This window comes from Heptranchias perlo, chromosome 14, assembly GCF_035084215.1.
Source record: "Heptranchias perlo isolate sHepPer1 chromosome 14, sHepPer1.hap1, whole genome shotgun sequence".
NCBI classification, from domain to species: Eukaryota; Metazoa; Chordata; class Chondrichthyes; order Hexanchiformes; family Hexanchidae; genus Heptranchias; species Heptranchias perlo.
Window position 1 is genome coordinate 66168784 of NC_090338.1, and position 25842 is coordinate 66194625.

At 46.6% G+C, this 25842-nt stretch overlaps 1 protein-coding gene across 1 annotated transcript in view; it reads right to left on the minus strand.

Annotated features, from left to right (window-relative positions):
* The window catches only part of adam19b (ADAM metallopeptidase domain 19b), a 173083-nt gene that overhangs the window by 81650 nt on the left and 65591 nt on the right, over positions 1–25842 (minus strand). The window contains exon 4 of the mRNA XM_067996530.1: positions 333–411. Coding sequence (XP_067852631.1) covers positions 333–411 — 79 coding nt within the window. The remainder of the gene's footprint in view (positions 1–332; positions 412–25842) is intronic.

Consider the following 25842-nt stretch of genomic DNA (forward strand, 5'->3'; position numbering starts at 1 on the left):
GCATTTAAGGGGAAGCTAGATAAACACATGAGGGAGAAAGGAATAGAAGGATATGCTGATAGGGTTAGATGAAGAGGGGTGGGAGGAGGCTCATGTGGAGCATAAACACTGGCGTGGACCTGTTGGGCCGAATGGCCTGTTCCTGTGCTGTACATTCTATGTAATTCTATGTAATAATACTGCTCGGCCCTGCGCTGTCAAAAGATTATTGGCAGGTGTACATTTAGATCAGCTTCAGCAGCTGCCGTCCCTGCAATCATCTGCTATCAGTTCATCACCGTGTACTTCATATTCAGCTCCTCCCAGTCACATACAGCGTTACACAGACTCACCTTGTGGTCAGGGTAGCTGGTTCTTTGCTCTCCGGTCTGGCTGTAGTGAGTCTCGGCGTAACTCGGTGCCAACAGTTGCCTGAAAGACAAATGTAGTTACGTTTTACACCAGAATAAACTTGATAGTTTTCAGACTATCAGAATTCACTTTCAAATATTCAGACTTCCTTAACTGTAAAAACCAAATGTGACGCAGGATTTTAATTAAGAATGTATAACTTTACATAGAATTATATAGAATCTACAGCACAGAAACAGGCCATTCAGCCCAACTGATCTATGCCGGTGTTTGTACTCCACATGAGCCTCCTCCCACTCTAATTACCTCTTCCCACCCTGCACCCTGCCCTCCTGTATACCTCTATTCCCTTCTCCCTCATGTATGCATCAAGCCTCCCCTTAAATGCATCAATGCTGTCTGCTTCAACCACTCCATGTGGCAGCGAGTTCCACATTCTCACCACTCTCTGTAAAGAAATTCCTCCTAAATTCTTTATTTGATCTGCTAGTGGCTATTTTATATTTATGCCCCCTTGTTCTGGATTCACCCACAAATGGAAACAGTTTCTTTACATCCACCCTATCAAACTCCTTTACTATTTTGAAGAGCTCTATCAGGTTTTCTCTTAGTCTTCTCTTTCCAGAGGAAAGAGCCCCAGCCTGCTCAATCTTTCCTGATAGTTGCATCCTTTCAATTCTGGTAACATCCGTGTAAATCTTTCCTGCACTTTCTCCGGTACTTCAATATCCTTTTTGTAGTATGGAGACCAGAACTATGAAAAGTTGGCCAGGTCAGAACAAACTGTGATGGACCATTGATCCAGGATTCACCAGTGTTTCAGGAAGTGCAACGCCTATGTTCTTTAGATTCTTAGAATTCAAGCATGTGCCCTTGGAAGTGCCAGTATTTGAGAAGGAGCAAGCACGGCCTGTACTGGTGATGGAGGAACCAGTATTTGAGAAGGAGCAAGGGCGGCCTGTACTGGTGATGGAGGAACCAGTATTTGAGAAGGAGCAAGCACGGCCTGTACTGGTGATGGAGGAACCAGTATTTGAGAAGGAGCAAGGGCGGCCTGTACTGGTGATGGAGGAACCAGTATTTGAGAAGGAGCAAGGGCGGCCTGTACTGGTGATGGAGGAACCAGTATTTGAGAAGGAGCAAGGAACAGTCCCACATCAACGAAATGACCTAGCAAGCCATTCATTTGTACCAAACTGCTACAACGATTCAGGAAGAAGGCCCACCACCACCTTCTCTGGCAACTAAGAATGGGCAATAAATGGCGGCCTTGCCTGCGACGCCTAAGTCCCGAGAATGAATTTTTAAAAATTCTTATTACGAGAATTTCTGTACAATTTTTTTAATTACCATTCCAACTCCACTCACTATTTTATCTCCAAACTATAGCCAGTCCACAAAGATAGTGACAGGAATGTTCAATTAAAGCCAGTTATTATATACAGAGCAGGAACATTCTCTTCATCTCAAAAAGCATCTGTAATTAGCCATGACGAAAATAAACCCTTGCAGAAAACAACTCTCAGCATGCTCCAGAAAGCTGCTTGGAGGAAAATGAACATTTCTTTTAAAGGCTGCATTTAGCAGCTTAATTATTATGCAAACGTGAAATAAACACATCTGTAATTGCAACTCTCAGAAACCATCAACTCATTTGAAATATTTGTGCCTCACGTTTGTATCCAACCAGCAGTGGGAGAAAGTAACATCTGATAGATTGCTGAAACGTCCCTCAGTTCCGCCATTGAAACAATCTGACTGGTTGATACTGATAGCCACCGATACCAATGTAAAGGCTGATTTTCCATTGTCAGCTAACACGTGGGTTTAAAATGCTGATTGTCAGCCTAAAAAGCTGCTGGTTGACATGTATGTATTTCCCTGCTGACAGCCATGGCTCAGTTGATAGCACTCTCGCCTCTGAGTCAGAGATTGTGGGTTCACAGTCCCACTCTAAAGACGTCAGCACATAATCCAGGCTGACACTCCAGTGCAGTACTGAGGGAGTGCTGCTCTGTCGGAGATGCCGCCTTTCGGGTGAGACATTAAACCGGGGCCCCGTCAGCCCTCTCAGGTGCATGTAAAAGATCCCATGGCACTATATCGAAGAAGAGCAGGAGATTTCTCCCCGGTGTCCTGACCAGTATTTATTCCTCACCCAACATCACTAAAACAGATGATCTGGTCATTATCATATTGCTGTTTGTGGGACCTTGCTGTGTGCAAATTGGCTGCTGTGTTTCCTACATTACAACAGTGACTACACTTCAAAAGTACTTAATTGGCTGTAAAGTGCTTTGGGATGTCCTGAGGTTGTGAAAGGTGCTATATAAATGCAAGCCTCCCTTTTTTCTTGCTGAAACTGGATATGAACCCATGTGATCATTGTGGAACTGTTACAGATACAAAAAAAAATTCTGGTCAAGTAGAAAACAACTGTCTTTTGTTGCTGGTCACTGAGCTCTCCTGTCAATAGCAACATTGTCCACACTCACACACAAAAAATAAAAATCAGTTTGTGTAGTTGCAAAACAGACAGGGACAGTAAGCCATTCATAAAAATCAAACTGACTGCTAATGCAATAACGAGACATACTTCAGCGGTACAAGTCTGGAGCTACTGAGGCATTACTACACTGAAGAGCAGTCTGTGGGACTCAAGCCAAAGAGAAGGTTTAGAGGTAATACAATTGCTGTTCTCAGGATTCTAAAGGGACGAGATAATGTAGAACAGGACAAGCTGTTTCAACTTGTCCAGAGCAGTAGACCCAGAGGGCATGGCCTGCCGAATTTAACGGCAGGACCTCTAACTTTTTTTGCTCCAGATCGTGAGGCTGGCTGGCTGGCGGGTGGGAAGGACTGCACTAGTAGGCCACAGACAGGGAGCGGAGGGGGTGGAGGAAGGGAGGGAGAGATCGTGGGTCGGGGAGAGATCATGGGTCGAGGGGGGAGATCGTGGAGGGAGGGAGGGAGACATCATGAGGTGGGGGGGAAGATTCTGGAGGAAGAGAGGGAGCGATCGTGGGTCAGCGGGGAGATCGTAGAGGGAGGGAGACATTATGAGGCGGGGGGGGGAGATCGTGGAGGGAGGGTGGGAGAGATCGTGGGTCGGGGGGAGATCGTAGAGGGAGGGAGACATCATGAGGCGGGGGGGAGATCGTGGAGGGAGGGTGGGAGAGATCGTGGGTCGAGGGGAGATTGTGGAGTGAGGGAGGGGGGACATCGTGGAGGAAGAGAGGGAACAATCGTGGGTCGGGGGAGATCGTGGAGGGAGGAAGGGAGCAATCGTGGGTCAGAGGGGCTTTGGATCATGGGAGGGGTTTGGGGGATCATGGGGAGGGGGTCGGGGGATCACGGGGAGGGGGTCGGGGGATCACGGGGAGGGGGTCGGGGGATCACGGGGAGGGGGTCGGGGGATCACGGGGAGGGGGTCGGGGGATCACGGGGAGGGGGTCGGGGGATCACAGGGAGGGGGTCGGGGAGAGGTTTGGAGGGAAGCGGGTTTGCTTACAGGTCCGGGGGGTAGCACCCCTGCTCCCGAGCCCTTGGAAACCCGGCCCGCAGCCGTGAAATGTAAAACTCAGGTAAAATTTAAGGCATGCAGCCTCATTAACATATTTAAATTACTGACCCACATCTGGAGAGCAGGTTAGTCCCCCGCTTTCCAACCCACCTCCGTTAAAACCGGAAGTGGGCGCATTAGAGGTGGGTTGGGGTCAGGTTTCCCATTTTTTTATTTTTAACCCTCCTCCGCCCATCCTGGGGGGTTAAAATTACCCTCTATGATTCTATGAAGGGCCTCCATCACATTGGGACCTTCAAGTAAGATCACGTAATCCTAGAGCAGTTAAACTCAATATTGGATCGTCCAGCTAAAGGACTTACCCACCATCGTAAATCTACCCCACTCCCACCCATCGTGGGGAGTTAAAATTCCCCCCAATAGTTAGGTGAGCGAGTGGTCAATCTATGGAACAGAGACGGTGGAAGCAGTTAGTATTAATTCAAATGCAAATTATAAAGCCTTTTCTCAGGAAATAACATTTTGGGATACAGTATATGAATAACTTGAGACATGGCATGTGGTAAGTGTAACACGCTTGGGAGGAAAAAGGTCACTTTGGACCTATGGTTCCCAAAGCTCTCCACCACTGGGGGTTTTCCTGGTGCCATGTCTGGGTCCGTTGTAAACTGATTGATAGAGATTGATTGATTGTTATGATTAGTCAATAACTCCATTATTGTATCAGAATGGTGGACAGCAAACTAGATGGACCTTGGGCTTTTCTCTTCTAGCAACTCCTATGTTACTACGCTGTACATGGAAAGGGAATTGACTGCATTTGCTTACGATTGACTGGTCAGTAAAGGTGGTCTGATTCAGGCTCCATTGAATCTGTCTTTAACAACAACAACTTACAATTATATAATGCTTTTAACATAGCAAAATGTCCCAAGGCGCTCGTGGCCGTGTGGGTAATTGTAAATTAGGGGAAAGGCATGGATAATATCTTTACTCTGTGTTTCCTTTCAAACTCAACAGCCTTTCACTACCTAATCAATCCTTTGTTTCTTAACCTGTCCCATTACCACCCTCCTTGCCTTGCACCATCATCCCTTTTGTCATTTAATCACTCCTGCCCTCCACCCTATCACAGACCTTCCCTTCTGTTCTTTCCTCCCCTCCCCCCCCCCCCTACTTTCCCTGGCTCTGTACTTGCTCAAAAACTTTAACTCTTTTAACTTCTTTCAGTTCTGACGAAAGGTCTTCGACCTGAAAGGTTAACTCTGTTTCTTTCTCCACAGATGCTGCCTGACTTGCTGAGCTTCTCCAGCACTTTCTGTTTTTATTTTAACCTTTCACTACAGCAGTCTCTGATTAAGCACATCCCACTTCCATAACATGCATTGCTTATAAAGAAAGAAAGACCTACGTCAATATAGGGCCTGTCACATCCTCACGATGTCTAACGCGCTTCATCCAATGAATTACTGTTTGACATGTAGTCGCTGTTGTTTTGTGACCAAATGCGGCAGCCATATTTGCACACATGTCGCCCCAGGATCAGCAAATGAGGTGAATGACTGGGTAATCTCTTTTTGCTGGAGTTGTTTGAGGGATGAATGTTGGCCAGGATATCAGGAGAACTCCATGCTCTTCTTTGAAAAAATGACATGAGATCTTTTACTATCAACCTGAATCGGCAGACCGGGCTAGGTATAATATTTTACCTGAAAGACGGCATCTCCGACATTGCAGCACTCTGTACTGCACTGAAGTGTCAGCCTAGATTATGTGCTCACATCTCTGAAATGGGGCTTGAACCAATGACCTTTTGATTGAGAGGCAAGAGTGATACCCACTGAGAAAAGCTGACATCGAACAGCTCTTTGACTAATATAAACACCAGAAACACAAAACTTTCCATGATTGGTACAGAGACTTTGGGCGCTAAATTGGGCCGTGTAGCGCCCGTTGTTTCGGCGCTACACGGCCTCTCCGACATCCAAGATGGCGTCTTGGATGCGCACGCACGTTTCCTGCGTGACGTGCGCCAGATGCCATCTTGGTATAGGAGTTTGTACAGGCGCAGATAAGAAACGCTGGAATCATATAAAGTAGAGAGAAAATGGCTTCAATCAGTGTGCAACGTTGATTTAAAGTGATAGACACCATTTTGGGACTAAACGCTCAACTCAACACACAGTCTTAACCCCAACCATCTGAACGTGTCTTAGAGTGCCTGGAGGGCCCCCCACCGACGCTATTTAAAGGGACTATGTAGGATTTACAGGTTAGTGGCTGGATTATTGCCTCTGGCTGCTGAGACATTTGTAACTGTTTTTGGAGGTCTCCTAGACTTGAATACTAGGACGCGGGGACATAGCCTAACATTTAGAGCCAGGACGTGCAGGAGTGAAGTTAGGAAATGCTTCTACACGCAAAGGGTGGGAGACGTTTGGAACGCTCTTCTACAGATGGCAGTTGATGCTAGCTCAGTTATGAATGTTAAATCTGAGATTGATAGATTTCTGTGAACCAAGGGTATTAAGGGATATGGGGCTAAGACGGGTATATGGAGTTAGGTCACAGGTCCACCATGATCTTACTGAATGGTGGAACAGGCTCGAGGGGCTAAATGCCACTGCCACTTGCTGCCTCTGGATATGCACCACCTTCTCCTGCAAGAAAAAAAGGTGTGTGCCTGGGTGATGTGCCTGTCATGGTTGAATAGCTGCCAGTGTGTGTGGCCTGTGAGTTGTGGGTGGGCAGCTTGAAATAATGGTAATGTGTAAGGGTGAGAGGAAGCATCTGATTGGAAGAGTTGAGTACTGATGGAAAGAGTTTGTTGGTATGTGGGGGATGGGGTTGTACTGCGTGGTGCAGTTGGTAGGAGACACCACTTGACAGTTGACCTCACTCACCTTGACCACTCATGTTAAAGCATTGAACTTCTTCCTGCACTACATCCATGTTCATGATGCTGTGCGCCTGGCATTGACTTCGCCCCCCCGCTGCCTCCCACTGTCTTTTGAGTATATGTCTGGAGGGCCTCTTGCCCCGCTGCGGATATAGGATGTCCCTCCTTCTGTCCACCTCTTGCACCCAAGGTCTCTAGTGCATCAGCAGAGAACCTTGGTGCACGCACTCTCGCAGGCCTGGTACCAACTCAGATCGGCAGATTGGTGAGGTCTGGTGTGCAGATTGGAGGACGTGGGATTTAGTAATGTGCAACCTTTATTCAATGTTTTAACATAACTCTTCAGTGCGTAAACATAGGGATGGGACCTGCATCTGTGTTTTACGTGTGCGATGTCTGATCTCTGTTCAGACTCCATGCAGACAGTAGACTGTTATTTTCAGCAAGTAACAGGTACAAGCTACCTTTAAGAGATTTCTAAGAAACATCTTCCCTTTAAGAGATGGAGCTCCCTCTGGAGGTGGAAAGTGTGAATTACATTCATTCCACGTGCAAGGCCTGGAAAGGAACGCTGATTGCAGGTAAGTGCTCCCTTGGGACCAAACTTGCGTCTTGCCTGCCCAGGGTCCGTTGGACGCGGGGTGTTAGTGCATTATGCTAACATCGCCCAGAACGGACCCTCAACCAACTTTTCCCCCCCTAGAATTTCTAAGCAAACTCTGGTCCTCCTACTTTCTCAGAGTTTCTCTTGAGTTTTTGATCAGCGGAGATCTCTCGTGAGGGCTGGAGGTGTGCACCAAGCCCGCTTCTCCCTGCTCTGGCCCTGTGGTGGTCAGTTCCCCACCTGATCCAGCCCAGCAAAAGCCAACCCAACCCTGACTGCCACAGTCATCCAAAAGAGGAGCGTAATAATACTGACGATAATCAGGGGCATCAGGAACCAGAAGGTAATCTATCCTCGTAACTTCAAGGGTTAAGTTACGAGGAGAGATTACACAAATTGGGGTTGTATTCTCTAGAGTTTCGAAGGTTAAGGGGTGATCTGATCGAAGTTTATAAGATATTAAGGGGAACAGATATGGTGGATAGAGAGAAACTATTTCCGCTGGTTGGGGATTTTAGGAGTAGGGGGCACAGTCTAAAAATTAGAGCCAGACGTTTCAGGAGCGAGATTAGAAAACATTTCTACACACAAAGGGTGGTAGAAGTTTGGAACTCTCTTCCGCAAACGGCAATTGATACTAGCTCAATTGCTAAATTTAAATCTGAGATAGATAGCTTTTTGGCAACCAAAGGTATTAAGGGATATGGGCCAAAGGCAGGTATATGGAGTTAGATCACAGATCAGCCATGATCTTATCAAATGGCGGAGCAGGCACGAGGGGCTGAATGGCCTACTCCTGTTCCTATGTTCCTAGAAGCAAGGAGATAGGAGCTATTGCTGAAGAACACTTGTTAACCAGTTGCTACAGCCTATGTTGTTCTGAGTTTAAAGTGGGCAGAAAATGCCAGTATGACGTTTCATCTCTTAGATGACTTTGTTCTTGTCAATGGGTGAATTGGCCGTTTTATTCATTTGCATTTTGCCTTGTAGCGATTTTTGATTAAAGGCTCAAACATGCCATCTGAGCTTTTCACTTGTACAGTAGCGCATTAGAGAATGACATTGGGGAGTCGGAATGTGGTGACCTTTTGATTGTAAGCTGCTTTGCTGGTTCTCTACTTGTCCCCACCACTTCCAGGACTTCCCTGAGATGGGCAAGCCACTAAAACACTATGTAAATGATGCTCTTCGATCTTAGCTCTAGCTCTGTGCAGCCCTTACCTGCTTGTGAATCCCACCCGCCAGTGTTGCTATCTGCCCACTCTGTTACAACAGCAATTACGCTTTGAAAGCACTTCATTGGCTGTAAAGTGCTTTTGGGATGTCCAGAGATCATGAAGGGCGCTGTATAAATGCAAGTCTTTCTTCTTTCTCTCCTGAACCAGAGGACACGGCCTGCGCTTGAAGGGGGGTAAATTCAAAACTAATCTGCAGAAACAATATTTCAGTGAGCGAGTGGTCAATCTGTGGAACTGGCTCCCTAGGGAGAAGGTGGAAGCAGTTAGTGTCGATTCATTCAAATGCAAATTAGATAGATTTATTTCAGAAAGTAACATTTTAGGATACAGTGAATGAGTAATTTGAGACATGATGTGGTAAGTGTAGCATGCTTGGGAGGAAAAGGTGACTTTGGACCTATGGTTCCCAAAGCTCTCCATCACTGAGGTTTTCCTCGTGTCATGTCTGGGTCTGTTGTAGACTAATTGATGATTGATGGCTATGATTAGGTATCATGCGACTTTTGTCCTGGCCAATATTTATCCCTCAACCAACATCACTAAAACAGACTATCTGGCTATTATCTCATTTCTGTTTATGGGATCTTGCTGTGCGCAAATTGGCCGCCGCATTTCCTACATTACAACACCAACTACACTTCAAAAGTACTTTATTGGCTGTAAAGCGCTTTGGGATGTTCTGAGGTTGTGAAAGGTGCTATATAAATGTAAGTTCTTTCATTAGTTTACCAGGATGGTAGAAGGCAAACTAGATGGACCTCGGTCTTTTTTTGTCTAGCAATTCCTATGTTCCTAAAATACTGGCTGGAAGTGAGTACTGAGTTTTTTTAAAATGAGCCAAGCAAGTAGATCTTACAATGATGTGTAATGGAAGGGGTGAGGATGGGGTTAGAAAGGAAATGGGCAGCGAGTGAATTTCTGCGAGTAAAGTACATCCAAATATTTTAAAGATAAACTTGGAAAACCAGCAGTTAAAATGTGTTGTGGTTTTCGTTTATGCATTTCAACCCTATAAATGTCCCTGACTGCCCTTTTGTGTGACTTTGGTTTTTCTAACCCTGTATGTTCCAGCAGCCTCCAAATACCAGATGCAAGGAAGTGAAGAACAGATGTCCCTTCCTCCGTACTACAGGTTTCTCTCTGTGAGGTAAAAACCACTCGGGCCAGCAATTTCCTCACCACTGCTCCTGCTCCGCTGCAGTAACTTTGCCGGATGCGTGGCGGGAACACCGTTTACGTGCGTAAACGTGACTTCCGCTGTACTTAGGGATGCATCCCTATGGGGAGAGATTTTACTCTCTCTATTGGATAAACAGAAACTCTACAGATCTGGATTTCACAGTAACTTGGTTTGGAGATTCCTAAACGCAGTGATGATATCATCATGTGCCAGACACCCAGCTGGCCAAAGAAAATGAACTGTTGGAAAGTAGCCAGGCTGATGAATCTGCCTGATATAAAGGTCAAAATGGCTGCCGTTCCTCCTATTCCCAGGTGAAAATGCCCTATAACCTTGCAGAGTTGTTATCCCTAAAGCTAAGAAACGTGAACTTTGATACCGACGGGATTTGAAATTCAGCTTAAAACCAGCTCTTTGCGCAAAGGCTCAATTAAGACCAAATATTCACTAGAACCTATAGACTTGAGAAAGAGTTATCAAATTGGTCAATCATTTCCGTTCAGGCATTACGCAAGCATTAAGCCTCACCCCTGACGTGCTTTAAATCGTTTTTTTTTATTTCTGTTTTTCCTTTGTTTGGTGGTGAATTTTTGCACGACTCAATGTGAAGGCTGTCAGTAGTGAGGAATGGAACAATTTTCCATTTGGGACACCGAGGGGGTTCCAAAATCTGTATAAACGCCAGGATAGGCCCAGCGGGAACCTCCATCCCTACCGCTGCCGGAGTATCCGGGATCAGGGGGGCGGTTACAATTTAAGTTTCACCGCTAGGTGCCCGCGCCACTATTGGTGTATCATCATCGCCACCCAGAGCATGGGGAGGGGGGTTTGGGAGAAGCGACATCGGCCAATACTCATGCTTACGCCAGAAACCTTAGCTCAGTGAAAGTACCTTTAAGACCCCTTTGTAAAGGGAGGGGATCAGGGTGGAGGTTTGCCAGAGACCTTCGGTGATCCAGGCCTAGACCTCAAGTTGGGGGCCACGTTCGCCTCCTGGCCAGCAAGAGTGGGGCCCATCGGGAGGTCCAGTCCTGGTCCCCCGAAGATCTAACTTTCACGCCGCATACTACCCGTTGACGGGGGCCAAGGAACCGCCCAGCCGCGGAGTTACACGCAATTACAACTGCCCTTTGATTGACCTCCCCTAGCTGTGCACTCCCAGCTCAGGTATACAACAGATAGCTACAGAGTAAAGCTCCCTCCTCACTGCCCCTTGAAATAATCTCAAGGCGGGTACAGCACGGGTTAGATACGGAGTAAAGCTTCGTCTACACTGTCCCATCAAACACTCCCAGGGCAGGTGCAGCACGGGTTAGATACACACTAAAGCTCCCTCTGTACTGTCCCATCAAACAATCCCAGAGGAGGTACAGCACAGTCAGCTGCAGAGCAAAGTTATTTTAAAATAAATAAATATTCTCCCAAATGGTTTAACCCGGGCAGTTACAGGCACTGGTGAGGATATTTTGACCATGCGTATTCAATCAATTTAAAGATTGGACAGCTCAAGTCCCTCAATATAAGTACTGAAAGGGCCCCAATCCCAGATCCCAAAAGCTCAAATTCCATGAGCTAGAGACGGGTAAATTGGCCCCAGATTTTTGCTCCTGATTTTGATCCAGTGACCCCTTGTGCGGACATCTGACAGCTGGAGCAGGCTCAGCTACTGTGTTTCTCACAAGTAGCCTGCCCATGTTCACTGTCTAAGTCTACACAATTGTAAACAATTTTACAACATCAAGTTATAGTCCAATGATTTTATTTTTAATCCCACAAGCTTTCGGGGGCTTTCCCCTTCCTCAGGCGGTGTGGAAATGACAATTTCGAATCCTTCGCATTTTAAGATCACATAACAAAGCCTGGTGATTACTGCCCGTTGCCAAGGCAATCACAGTGAGCAGACAGAAAGGTGTCATCTAAAAGGCCACTGAATATACAACCCCCCAAAAAAAAAAGAGACAGACAGAACGAAGACAGTCAATGACCCGTTATATTAAAAACAGATAACATTTGTTCGCTGGTGGGGTTACGTGTAGTGTGACATGAACCCAAGATCCCGGTTGAGGCCGTCCTCATGGGTGCGGAACTTGGCTATTAATTTCTGCTCGACGATTTTGCGTTGTCGTGTGTCTCGAAGGCCGCCTTGGAGTATGTTTACCCGAAGGTCGGTGGCTGAATGTCCATGACTGCTGAAGTGTTCCCCGACAGGGAGGGAACCCTCCTGTTTTTTGGGGGGTTGTATATTCAGTGGCCTTTTAGATGACACCTTTCTGTCTGCTCACTGTGATTGCCTTGGCAACGGGCAGTAATCACCAGGCTTTGTTATGTGATCTTAAAATGCGAAGGATTCGAAATTGTCATTTCCACACCGCCTGAGGAAGGGGAAAGCCCCCGAAAGCTTGTGGGATTAAAAATAAAATCGTTGGACTATAACTTGGTGTTGTAAAATTGTTTACAATTGTTAACCCCAGTCCATCACCGGCATCTCCACATTAAGTCTACACATGAAGAATGGCCATTGAGTGAGGTACTGGAGGGGGGACAGAGCCCATGGAACTGTACAGCAACCGTCAGCTTCAGGAAAGAATAGGGGTCACAGGAGGAAATTGGTGTTAAAGCAATTATCACGATGGCAACATCTCCATGACTACCGAGTTCTTGGGTCACACATGTCTTTTTCATAATGCATGGCTAATTCCTGTTCGATTGTGCTTTGAGATATTTCAAAGTATTATTAACTTTGATGACTCATTCTCGAGGTGCATCATACATTCTATTGAAAAGCTTTTGTCCCAAAGTGTTTTCTTCAATGCAAATTAGCCATTGGGTTGCAGATCGTGATTCTTTTCACCTTGAAGTGATTTTAAGTTCCACGGATTGCACCCGTAAAAGGCAGACTTGGAAACTGGAACCAAGGCGGATAAACGGAGTTGAGATACAGATCAGCCATGATTTAACTGAATGGGGGAACAGGCTCGAGGGGCTGAATGGCCTCCTCCTGTTCCTAATGCTCCTATTAACGGACACTGAGCACTGTCCTGTCCTGTAGTGCTCCCGGCTGCATGTGGTTGTATTTTCGCAACACAATTTGTACATTTATGCATCTTCATTGCAGGCCTTGCAAGATTCCATCAGTGTCTTGAGAAGCTTGGGATGGGATAAGCTGTGGATGAGGCTACAGCTTCTCAAGGACCAACAACAACAGCAACAGGGGCTGAATGGCCTACTCCTTTTCCTATGTTCCCACTCTGAGCTGATCTCAGCCAAGGAGGCATCAGGGAGGCTACAATTGGCCTCAGGACCCCTGGGATGGTGGGGGGGGGGTGGAAATCAGCCAATCAACTGGAATGTGCAGATGTGGACATCAGTTGAGGACAGGATCAAGTTCAGGATCACTTCCATGTTCCTGTCCAAATCACACACCATCCTGACTTGGAAATATATCGCCATTCCTTCATTGTCGCTGGGTCAAAATCCTGGAATTTCCTACCGAACAGTACTGTGGGAGCACCTTCACCACACGGACTGAAGAAGAAGGCTCATCACCACCTTCTCGAGGAAACACGGGATGGGCAATAAATGCGGCTTTGCCAGCGATGCCCATATCCTTAGAATGAATTCTTTTTAAAGGTTTGGCTATGATGCCCTACATGGTCAAATAGTCTTGCAACACTCACTATTCAAGCTCACATTTGAAGGATGATCACTTGGGCAAAATACCAGAGAGCAACCAGGGCTCGTGGAACCATTCAAGTCTCCATCTTTAGGAGAGACGGGGAGAATTAAAGAGAAGAAAATCTCGTACTTGCTGGGTATCCATCCCGCTGCAGATGTCACACTTCATTAAAGATGAAAAACAATAATTTTTTTTAAAAAGGAGAATGAAAGCCAGGCATTAACTTAGAGCCTGAAATTTACGAGCATACAATTGCCCTCTGACTAACCTTAGTTTATAAACAGCTACATTTGCCTACTTAGATTAATTTCCTACAGGGAGTGCTTGAGCAGTGGTCTTAAAGGAACAGGCCAGTTTAGAGGCTAAACATCGAATCATCCTACAGACTACCCATAAGCAATGCTAAAGGAAATCCACCAATTTATATACAAGACTTTTTTTAATAAACTCAAGTCCGTCACACTCCAATTGCCACATTGCAGATGTCACACTCCAAGGTATTAAAAGATGCAAAATTAATTTTTTAAAAAGAGCGAGAAAGCTTGTCGTTCACCTGGAGCCTGAATTTTACAAGCAGTTTCGATAGACCTACGATTGACCTCAGGAGATTACAGCAAGCTACGATTACTAGTCAGATCACTTGTCCACAGGGGAGTACTTGAGCGGTGATCTTAAAGGGACAGGCCAGATTAGGAGCTAAATAACGCAATCCTTCCCCAGACCCTGGACTGTCCACGAGCATCGCCGTGGGAGATCTACGAGTATATATTTTTTGTTAAAATGGTGCTTTAGTGTTCAGTTGGATCAAATCAACTGGCCTCAACCTTCAGCCATAATAACTGAAAATAAATATAGCTGCTCAGAACTGTTTCAATTAAGCAGCGATCACTGAGGAGGAGGACTGGCTGAATGTTGTTAAGATAAATGAGTGCATGATTGGAGCGTTGCCAATCTACAGGATGAGATGTTTTGAAGACTGCACAGTGCAGCTTGAAATAATCAAGTCTGTCTGTACAGATGAATAATTTCTTTCTCCTCAACATAACAGGGTTCTTATCTTCATCAATATTCCACTTCAAAAAAAGTAGCATTGGATTACATGACATCGTGACATTTTAAATCCCAAAGTGAGGCCAGTGAAGGATTGGTTTTATTACTCGGTCCATCTTGCCCATTTTCAACTGGTGCTGATAAATGGAGACTATAAACCCATGAATATTGTAATGAGAGCTTTCTTACAATGGTCAGCTCTAATTGTAAGTAAATTGATCATTTCGCTGATGCAAACCTTTCACGACTTCAGGACGTCCCAAAGCGCTTTACAACCAACAAAGTACTTTTGAAGTGTAGTCACTGTTGTAATGTAGGGAAACGTGGCAGCCAATTTACGCACAGCAAGATCCCACAAACAGCAATGAAATAAATGACCAGATTATCAGTTTTAGTTGAAGGATGAATCTTAGCCAGAACATCAGGAGAAGTCCCCTTCTCTTCATCAAATAGTGCCATGGAATCTTTAACATCCACCTGAGAGGACAGACGGGGCCTCGGTTTAACGTCTCGTCTGAAAGATGGCACCTCCAACAGTGCAGTACTCCCTCAGTACTGTACTGGAGTGTCAGCCTAGATTATGTGCTAAAATGTCTGGAGTAGGACTTGAACCAACAACCTTCTGACTCAGAGGTGAGAGTGCTACCAACTGAGCCATGGCTGAATAATAACCTACGGCACAGATAGAAAAGGTATTGTCCATTGTGGAGCTGAGCCAAGTAGCCCAGGAAGGTTCAGGTTCAGGTTCAATAAGTGGACTGAGCTGAGTTGGCTGGTTCAGGACCATTTGGGATCAGTTTCCCTGAGCTAAGAAAAGGGGGACATAAAATCAGTATTTTGTCTGTTCTTGGCATATGGTTGACATTGGTAAGGCAGGATTCAGTGCCCGTTCCTAGTCCCAAAGGTTTTAAGGCCAGTAGTTTAATCTACAAGGCCGGCCAGTTCCTTGTTTTTTGAAAATTTTGGTTTATTCCTTCCAAACTGGAAACTATGAGATAAATTTTCCTTTTCCAGAATTCAGTCCTATCTCCAATGAAAACCCAGTGGTTTCTGCATAGACAGTCGCAGTAAACAGGAAAAGTTCCACTCCTTTCAATGTCTCAGCGACTTAGACATTAGACACAAAGCAACCAAACTTCCATTAAAATTGTATCTTTTGTCTGCAAAACTGACCGGCGAGGGGAGCCATTTTGTTCCTTCTTTTATTTTTAAATCTTTATTTTTTTGGCTTTGGCTTTCTGGGGTCAAAGTTCAGGGAACCCAGTGCTGTTTTCCCTCAGTTGTTGTACTTTCCCTCCCATGTACCTCTTTGTTGTGTCACTACTGGGAAGAGTGAAGATAAAATGGCTGCCTATACTGGAATAAACCCCTCGAATCCAGTGCCTGGGATGGAAACCTGTTTTGTGCTGAAACAAATGGTGTTTGCTCCGTGACGTGCTGGGGACATCTTGCATGGCAGTCGCCGAAATAACCACCACTTTTTTTTGTGAGGATGACTTAACTTTGTGTGCAAGAAAATCTCTGGTTAGAGAACTACCATGAAGAGAAGAAAGACTGCTCCTTTCTAAAGACATTTTCCCCAATACGGTTGAGGAAGGCATGGATGTTAGGGAACTTGGGGAAATAAATAGTGATGTCTTGAGGAGTGTACATATTACAGAGAGGGAGGTGCTGGAAGTCTTAACGCGCATCAAGGTAGATAAATCTCCGGGACCTGATGAAATGTATCCCAGGACGTTATGGGAGGTTAGGGAGGAAATTGCGGGTCCCCTAGCAGAGATATTTGAATCATCCACCAGGTGAGGTGCCTGAAAATTGGAGGGTAGCAAATGTTGTGCCTTTGTTTAAGAAGGGCGGCAGGGAAAAGCCTGGGAACTACAGACCGGTGAGCCTGACATCTGTAGTGGGTAAGTTGTTAGAGGGTATTCTGAGAGACAGGATCGACAGGCATTTGGAGAGGCAGGGACTGATTAGGAACAGTCAGCATGGTTTTGTGAGAGGAAAATCATGTCTCACGAATTTGATTGAGTTTTTTGAAGGGGTAACCAAGAAGATAGATGAGGGCTGTGCAGTAGACGTGGTCTACATGGACTTCAGCAAAGCCTTTGACAAGGTACCGCATGGTAGGTTGTTACATAAGGTTAAATCTCATGCGATCCAAGGTGAGGTAGCCAATTGGATACAAAATTGGCTTGACGACAGAAGACAGAGGGTGGTTGTAGAGGGTTATTTTTCAAACCGGATGCCTGTGTCCAGCGGTGTGCCTCAGGGATCGGTGCTGGGTCCGCTGTTACTTGTTATTTATATTAATGATTTGGATGAGAATTTAGGAGGCATGGTTAGTAAGTTTGCAGATGACACCAAGATTGGTGGCATTGTGGACAGTGAAGAAGGTTATCTAGGATTGCAACGGGATCTTGATAAATTGGGCCAGTGGGCCGATGAATGGCAGATGGAGTTTAATTTAGATAAATGTGAGGTGATGCATTTTGGGAGATCGAATCGGGCCAGGACCTACTCCGTTAATGGTAGGGCGTTGGGGAGAGTTATAGAACAAAGAGATCTAGGAGTACAGGTTCATAGCTCCTTGAAAGTGGAGTCACAGGTGGATAGGGTGGTGAAGAAGGCATTCAGCATGCTTGGTTTCATTGGTCAGAATACTGAATACAGGAGTTGGGATGTCTTGTTGAAGTTGTACAGGGCATTGGTGAGGCCACACTTGGAATACTGTGTACAGTTCTGGTCACCCTATTATAGAAAGGATATTATTAAACTAGAAAGAGTGCAGAAAAGATTTACTAGGATGCTACCGGGACTTGATGGTTTGACTTATAGGGAGAAGTTAGACAGACTGGGACTTTTTTCCCTGGAGAGTAGGAGGTTAAGGGGTGATCTTATAGAAGTCTATAAAATAATGAGGGGCATAGATAAGGTAGATAGTCAAAATCTTTTCCCAAAGGTAGGGGAGTCTATAATGAGGGGGCATAGATTTAAGGTGAGAGGGGAGAGATACAAAAGGGTCCAGAGGGGCAATTTTTTCACTCAAAGGGTGGTGAGTGTCTGGAACGAGCTGCCAGAGGCAGTAGTAGAGGCGGGTACAATTTTGTCTTTTAAAAAGCATTTGGACAGTTACATGGGTAAGATGGGTATAGAGGGATATGGGCCAAGTGCAGGAAATTGGGACTAGCTTAGTGGTATAAACTGGGCGACATGGACATGTTGGGCCGAAGGGCCTGTTTCCATGTTGTAACTTCTATGATTCTATGAATTTCAATTCTTCTCTCCTGAAGGCACTGACTCTTGCTAGATCCAGTAGAGGTGGCCATTACCCGTGTGGGGAGTCCAGACAGTGACTAGGCAGGCCAATTGAGCCTTTGGGGCATTGCAGCCGTGCCCAACCCTGTCCTCATAGGATATCCAAACAGGGGTTGCTGTAGCAATCAGGAACCATAGCCCTGGCCAATGCATTCCAGTTCATAACAACTCGCTCCGTAAAAAAATTCTCCTCATCTCCCCTCTTGTTCTTTCGCTGATTATCTTAAATCTGTGTCCTCTGGTTACCGACCCTCCTACCAGTAGAAACAGTTTCTGCTTATTTACTCTTATTAAAATCCCTTGTAATTTTGAACATCTCTATTAAATCACCCCCTTAACCTTAACTTTCTCTGCTCTAAGGAGAACAATCCCAGCTGGGATTCTCCCTCCAGATGATTGCCAGTATATAAAAATAAATCCCTGCAAAATGAAGGGTTTTTGCAGTTTAACACTGATGCCATTTCTCCCCTTACTCCAAACCAATCGAATCTGAGCTGAAGCCCATGTGCCTGAACACTAGTCCAATTCAAACACTGTAGGTGGAAGATTGGAGGTGACGAACATTATTTTGTCCTTCTAAAGTCAACAGCCAGTGTTAAACTAATAAGAAATTAAGTTTCCCCACCTTCAACGCAGCGATTGAATTGGTCAGATTTGACCAGTGAAACACATCAGTTCCATGAGTTGAAGTTTTACCAAGAGGGATGGCAGAATACTAAAAGTGCTAGTGAATTTTTTTTTCTCTCGGTTTTTCCTCTCTGACTGGCTGACTTCTACCAAAGCAGAGTTCCATCTGGGACCTCACCCAAATGGCCATTCTTCATGTGTGATCGCCAGCGTCTGCGTACTGTTCAACCATGGGGTGCGCCACGGCCCAGACTGTACCTTTTCTCATCTGACGTACATTCTAGCAGGGATCACTACACAGCAATCAGAAATGGAGAACCCTGGCTGATTTTCCCCTTTCCTGCCTCACAGGCTTTCAAGCTATAAACCAGCCCCCGCCCCTCCACTCCCACAGGCGAGATCAGCTATCATAGCACAGACTAGAAATCAAACCTAGGGCCTTCAGATTTTTATGGTCAGTGCCACCCTGGGCAGTGCATTTTTTGGGTAAGACGTTAAACCGAGGCCCCGCCTGCCCTCTCAAATGGACGGCAAAGATCCCATGGCACTATTTTCGAAGAAGAGCAAGGGAATTCTCCCAGTGTCAGACTATCCGGTCATTGCTGTTTGTGCGACCTTGCTGTGAGCAGATTGACTGCAGCGTTTCCTACAATACAGCAGTGGCTACTCTTCAGAAGTACATAATTGGTTGTAAAGCGCTTTGGGACATCCTGAGGTCATGAAAGGCAATGCAAGTCTTTCTTTCTTAACAACTGAGCTAACAAAATGAGCTAATACTTTAGTTAAATGTGTTAAAAGAACACTGTATCCATGAAAGAAAATGTATGGGCAAATTTAGGGAGGAAAAAAATGGAAGAATCAATACTGTGTCTGCCGTGAAGCCGTCACTCATTCCCAAGTGACACGATGTTGCATTAAATTGGGACTTTTGTAATTTTTGTCATTGCATATGTATACTTCCAAGCAAAGGAGAAAAGATTTGCCAACCACTTTATCATTAAGACAAAATCCTGGAACTCCCTACCTAACAGCACTGTGGGAGAACCTTCACCACATGGACTGCAGCGGTTCAAGAAGGGAGCTCACCACCACCTTCTCAAGGGCAATTAGGGATGGGCAATAAATGCCGGCCTTGCCAGCGACGCCCACATCCCAAGAATGAATAAAAAAACAGTGCCCCTTTAAGGGAACACTCTGCTTAATGCTATTAGTGGACACTGTGTTTTTAAGTGATGTGATCCATGACAACAGCAAATTGAAACTGTGATTGTGGTATAAGGGACATGAAAGATAATCTGGAGCAGTGACACACTGAGGGGTTGAGATGGTATCCGATACCCTGGGATAAATTTATTGTCACCCAAGATACATGACTGTCTTGGAACACACTCCAGAGTGCATTACTCTGTATCATATATAAGACCAATATTATTTATTTCTATTTTATTTCAAGACACACTGCCAGAAAGCATTGAGTAAAGAACATCACAAGATAAATATGAGGGAGGCCACTGGGCCGCTCCTAGCTCATCCATCCAGGAGTACCCGACAGCTCCCTCTTCGCAGCTCCCTGTTTCTTAAATGTCTGCAGGGTTTTTGCTTTCACTACACTGCCCAGAAATCTATTCTCCGTGTTGATCACTCTTTGATAAACATAATCCATGAACAAAAAGACCGCTTAATACCTCAATAAAGGGAGAGGAATAGGATACAAACCCATTTATACACACGTACACATGCACACACACTCTTCCCCATCTGCCAAGGCTAATTGTAATGCCCTTATTGCCACCTAAGCTGATATCACTTAACTCAGCACAAAAGAGGGATTAAACCTGGGATCTTCCTGCTCTGTGCGTATGGCTCAGTACTACGACGGTCCCAGTGCAGCACCACCTGAATTTTGTGACCTTGCAGTGGCTCTCTCTTGGTGATGGGGATCCAAGAAGGAGCCTGCTGCTGCATAACAAATGTCTCCCAACCCAGGAAGATGGGTCAACTTATGGTGGGGGTCACAGCGGCAGTTGGAAGTCCCACCAAGAAGAGGAAGATCCTGTACCACATGTTTATCACAGTTAGGGAGAATTTAGTGCACAAAATTACAAAGAAAACAATGGCAGTGAACTCTGAAGATAATTACCGACCGGTCTTTCACTCCTGGAGATAATAGGCGAAGAAATGGACCAGGCATGAGCTGCCTCTAAGGTTCCTCTCAAGATTTACCAACATGAATGACTTTCCTTCCCTTAGGGTGTTTTCAGACTGGAGTGTCAGTGATGTCTGTGTCGCACACCTCAACAACCAACAACTTGAGCTAGGGTTACCACCTGGTCAGCTTTCAAGCTCCTAGGCCAGGCCGGGTATTCGAAATTGCAGGATCAACATGATAACCTTTGGTTTATTAAATACCCCTCCCTCAAGTACAGTTAAAATTTATTTTAAAATTCCCTCGGTACACAAATGTCTGGTTTGCAATCTTCAACCAGAGTAACATACACTTTGATAGCACTTTTATTGTGAACCATCCGAAGGGAATGGGATAGCAGATCAGAGGTAGGCTGGAGGAGATTGCAGAGGTAGGGTGGAGGAGATTGCAGTGATAGGGTGGAGGAGATTGCAGAGGTAGGGTGGAGGAGAGTGCAGTGATGAGGTGGAGGAGATTTCTGTGGTAGAGTGGAGGAGATTGCAGTGATGGGTGGAGGAGATTGCTGTGGTAGGGTGGAGGAGATTGCAGTGATAGGGTGGAGGAGATTGCAGAGGTAGAGTGGAGGAGATTGCAGTGGTAGGGTGGAGGAGATTGCAGTGATAGGGTGGAGGAGATTGCAGTGATAGGGTGGAGGAGATTGCAGTGATAGGGTGGAGGAGATTGCAGTGATAGGGTGGAGGAGATTGCAGTGATAGGTTGGAGGAGATTGCAGTGATAGGGTGGAGGAGATTGCAGTGGTAGAGTGGAGGAGATTTCTGTGATAGGGTGGAGGAGATTGCAGAGGTAGGGTGGAGGAGATTGCAGAGGTAGAGTGGAGGAGATTGCAGTGGTAGGGTGGAGGAGATTTCTGTGATAGGGTGGAGGAGATTGCAGTGAAAGGGTGGAGGAGATTGCAGTGGTCGGGTGGAGGAGATTTCAGTGGTAGGGTGGAGGAGATTTCAGTGATAGGGTGGAGGTGATTGCAGTGGTAGGGTGGAGGAGATTTATGTGATAGGTTGGAGGAGATTGCAGTGAAAGGGTGGAGGAGATTTCAGTTGTAGAGTGGAGGAGGTTGCGGAGGTAGAGTGGAGGAGAGTGCAGTGGTAGAGTAGAGGAGATTGCAGAGGTAGAGTGGAGGAGAGTGCAGTGGTAGAGTGGAGCAGATTTCAGTGGTAGAGTGGAGGAGGTTGCAGTGGTAGAGTGGAGGAGAGTGCAGTGATGGGGTGGAGGAGATTTCAGCGGTAGAGTGGAGGAGATTGCAGCGATAGGGTGGAGGAGAGTGCAGTGGTAGAGTGGAGGAGATTGCAGAGGTAGAGTGGAGGAGAGTGCAGTGATGGGGTGGAGGAGATTTCAGTGGTAGAGTGGAGGAGATTGCAGAGGTAGAGTGGAGGAGAGTGCAGTGATGGGGTGGAGGAGATTTCAGTGGTAGAGTGGAGGAGATTGCAGAGGTAGGGTGGAGCAGATTGCAGAGGTAGGGTGGAGGAGATTGCAGTGGTAGAGTGGAGGAGATTGCAGAGGTAGGGTGGAGCAGATTGCATTGATAGGGTGGAGGAGATTGCAGTGGTAGGGTGGAGGAGATTGCAGTGGTAGGGTGGAGGAGATTGCAGAGATGGGTGGAGGAGATTTCAGTGATAGGGTGGTGGAGATTGCAGTGGTAGGGTGGAGGAGATTGCAGAGATGGGTGGAGGAGATTTCAGTGATAGGGTGGAGGAGATTGCAGTGGTAGGGTGGAGGTGATTGCAGTGGTAGAGTGGGAGAGGTTGCCATAGTAGAGTGGAGGAGATTGCAGTGATAGGGTGGAGGAGAGTGCAGAGGTAGAGTGGAGGAGATTGCAGTGATAGGGTGGAGGAGATTGCAGTGATAGGGTGGAGGAGATTGCAGTGATAGGGTGGAGGAGATTGCAGTGGTAGGGTGGAGGTGATTTCAGTGGTAGGGTGGAGGTGATTGCAGTGGTAGGGTGGAGGTGATTTCAGTGGTAGGGTGGAGGTGATTGCAGTGATAGGGTGGAGGTGATTGCAGTGGTAGGGTGGAGGAGATTTCAGTGGTAGGGTGGAGGTGATTGCAGTGGTAGGGTGGAGGAGATTTCAGTGGTAGGGTGGAGGAGATTGCAGTGGTAGAGTGGGAGAGGTTGCCAGAGTAGAGTGGAGGAGATTGCAGTGATAGGGTGGAGGAGAGTGCAGAGGTAGAGTGGAGGAGATTGCAGTGATAGGGTGGAGGAGATTGCAGTGATAGGGTGGAGGAGATTGCAGTGATAGGGTGGAGGAGATTGCAGTGATAGGTTGGAGGAGATTGCAGTGATAGAGTGGAGGAGATTTCTGTGATAGGGTGAAGGAGATTGCAGAGGTAGGGTGGAGGAGATTGCAGAGGTAGAGTGGAGGAGATTGCAGTGATAGAGTGGAGGAGATTTCTGTGATAGGGTGGAGGAGATTGCAGTGGTAGAGTGGAGGAGGTTGCAGTGATAGGGTGGAGGAGAGTGCAGAGGTAGAGTGGAGGAGATTGCAGTGATAGGGTGGAGGAGATTGCAGTGATAGGGTGGAGGAGATTGCAGTGATAGGTTGGAGGAGATTACAGTGATAGGGTGGAGGAGATTGCAGTGATAGGGTGGAGGAGAGTGCAGAGGTAGAGTGGAGGAGGTTGCAGTGATAGGGTGGAGGAGAGTGCAGAGGTAGAGTGGAGGAGATTGCAGTGATAGGGTGGAGGAGATTGCAGTGATAGGGTGGAGGAGATTGCAGTGATAGGTTGGAGGAGATTGCAGTGATAGAGTGGAGGAGATTTCTGTGATAGGGTGAAGGAGATTGCAGAGGTAGGGTGGAGGAGATTGCAGAGGTAGAGTGGAGGAGATTGCAGTGATAGGGTGGAGGAGAGTGCAGAGGTAGAGTGGAGGAGATTGCAGTGATAGGGTGGAGGAGATTGCAGTGATAGGGTGGAGGAGATTGCAGTGATAGGTTGGAGGAGATTGCAGTGATAGAGTGGAGGAGATTTCTGTGATAGGGTGGAGGAGATTGCAGTGGTAGAGTGGAGGAGAATTCTGTGATAGGGTGAAGGAGATTGCAGAGGTAGGGTGGAGGAGATTGCAGAGGTAGAGTGGAGGAGATTGCAGAGGTAGAGTGGAGGAGATTTCAGTGGTAGAGTGGAGGAGATTTCTGAGATAGGGTGGAGGAGATTGCAGTGGTAGGGTGGAGGAGATTTCAGTTGTAGAGTGGAGGAGGTTGCGGAGGTAGGGCGGAGGAGATTGCAGAGGTAGAGTGGAGGAGATTGCAGTGGTAGAGTGGAGGAGATTGCAGAGGTAGGGCGGAGGAGATTGCAGAGGTAGGGTGGAGGAGATTGCAGTGGTAGAGTGGAGGAGATTGCAGTGATAGGGTGAAGGAGATTGCAGAGGTAGGGTGGAGGAGATTGCAGAGGTAGAGTGGAGGAGATTGCAGTGGTAGAGTGGAGGAGATTTCTGAGATAGGGTGGAGGAGATTTCAGTGGTAGGGTGGAGGAGATTGCAGAGGTAGAGTGGAGGAGATTTCTGTGATAGGGTGGAGGAGATTGCAGTGAAAGGGTGGAGGAGATTGCAGTGGTAGGGTGGAGGAGATTTCAGTGGTAGGGTGGAGGAGATTTCAGTGGTAGGGTGGAGGAGATTTCAGTGGTAGGGTGGAGGAGATTTCAGTTGTAGAGTGGAGGAGGTTGCGGAGGTAGAGTGGAGGAGAGTGCAGTGGTAGAGTGGAGGAGATTGCAGAGGTAGAGTGGAGGAGATTGCAGAGGTAGAGTGGAGGAGAGTGCAGTGGTAGGGTGGAGGAGATTTCTGTGATAGGGTGGAGGAGATTGCAGTGAAAGTGTGGAGGAGATTGCACAGGTAGGGTGGTGGAGATTTCAGTGGTAGAGTGGAGGAGGTTGCAGTGGTAGGGTGGAGCAGATTGCAGAGATGGATGGAGGAGATTTCAGTGATAGGGTGGAGGAGATTGCAGTGGTAGGGTGGAGGAGATTGCAGAGATGGATGGAGGAGATTTCAGTGATAGGGTGGTGGAGATTTCTGTGATAGGGTGGAGGAGATTGCAGTGGTAGGGTGGAGGAGATTGCAGAGATGGATGGAGGAGATTTCAGTGATAGGGTGGTGGATATTGCAGTGGCAGGGTGGAGGAGATTGCAGAGGTAGGGTGGAGGAGATTGCAGTGGTAGGGTGGAGCAGATTGCAGAGATGGGTGGAGGAGATTTCAGTGATAGGGTGGTGGAGATTGCAGTGGTAGGGTGGAGGAGATTGCAGAGGTAGAGTGGAGGAAATTTCAGTGATAGGGTGGAGGAGATTGCAGTGGTAGGGTGGAGGAAATTTCAGTGATAGGGTGGAGGAGATTGCAGAGGTAGGGTGGAGGAAATTTCAGTGATAGGGTGGAGGAGATTGCAGTGGTAGGGTGGAGGAGATTGCACAGGTCGGGTGGAGGTGATTGCAGTGGTAGAGTGGGAGAGGTTGCCATAGTAGAGTGGAGGAGATTGCAGTGATAGGGTGGAGGAGAGTGCAGAGGTAGAGTGGAGGAGGTTGCAGTGATAGGGTGGAGGAGAGTGCAGAGGTAGAGTGGAGGAGGTTGCAGTGATAGGGTGGAGGAGATTGCAGAGGTAGAGTGGAGGGGGTTGCAATGATAGGGTGGAGCAAAGCCATGGAGTGACCTGTAAATGAGGATCATCATTTTGAAGTCATTGCTCTAGGAAGCAGAGGGGCAGTGGAGATTAGAGAGGACTGAGTTGATAGCTGGAAGGGATTTAATGTGGGATTGGATGGAACTTGAAAGACCGGCAAAGAAAGCGGTGGAGAAGTTGAAAGTTTGAAGTGACAAAGACATGGATGAAAATTTCAAAAGCAGTGGAAGTGAGGTAGGAATGGATGAGGTGATGTTATAGGCCTTGAAATAGGTGGTCTTGGTCATTGGTCCTGCCCATGTTGAGCTGGAAAAAGATTTAGCTCAGCCATGACTTGATGTTCATCAGTCAGTTGACGTTGTGTTGATCAGCAGAGCAACAGTTATAGAGTCAAGGGTAATGGCTAGCGGTTAAGACAGCTATCATCGGCATACACATGGAAGTTGACTCCCTGCTTATGGATGCACTGAACAGCAGTGTGTGGCTAAGCTGTAAGAGGAGGACAAGGATCGAACTAAAGGAAGTGGCCCTGGAAATAGTGGATGCATTGGTGATCATCTTCCAAAATTTCATAGAATTT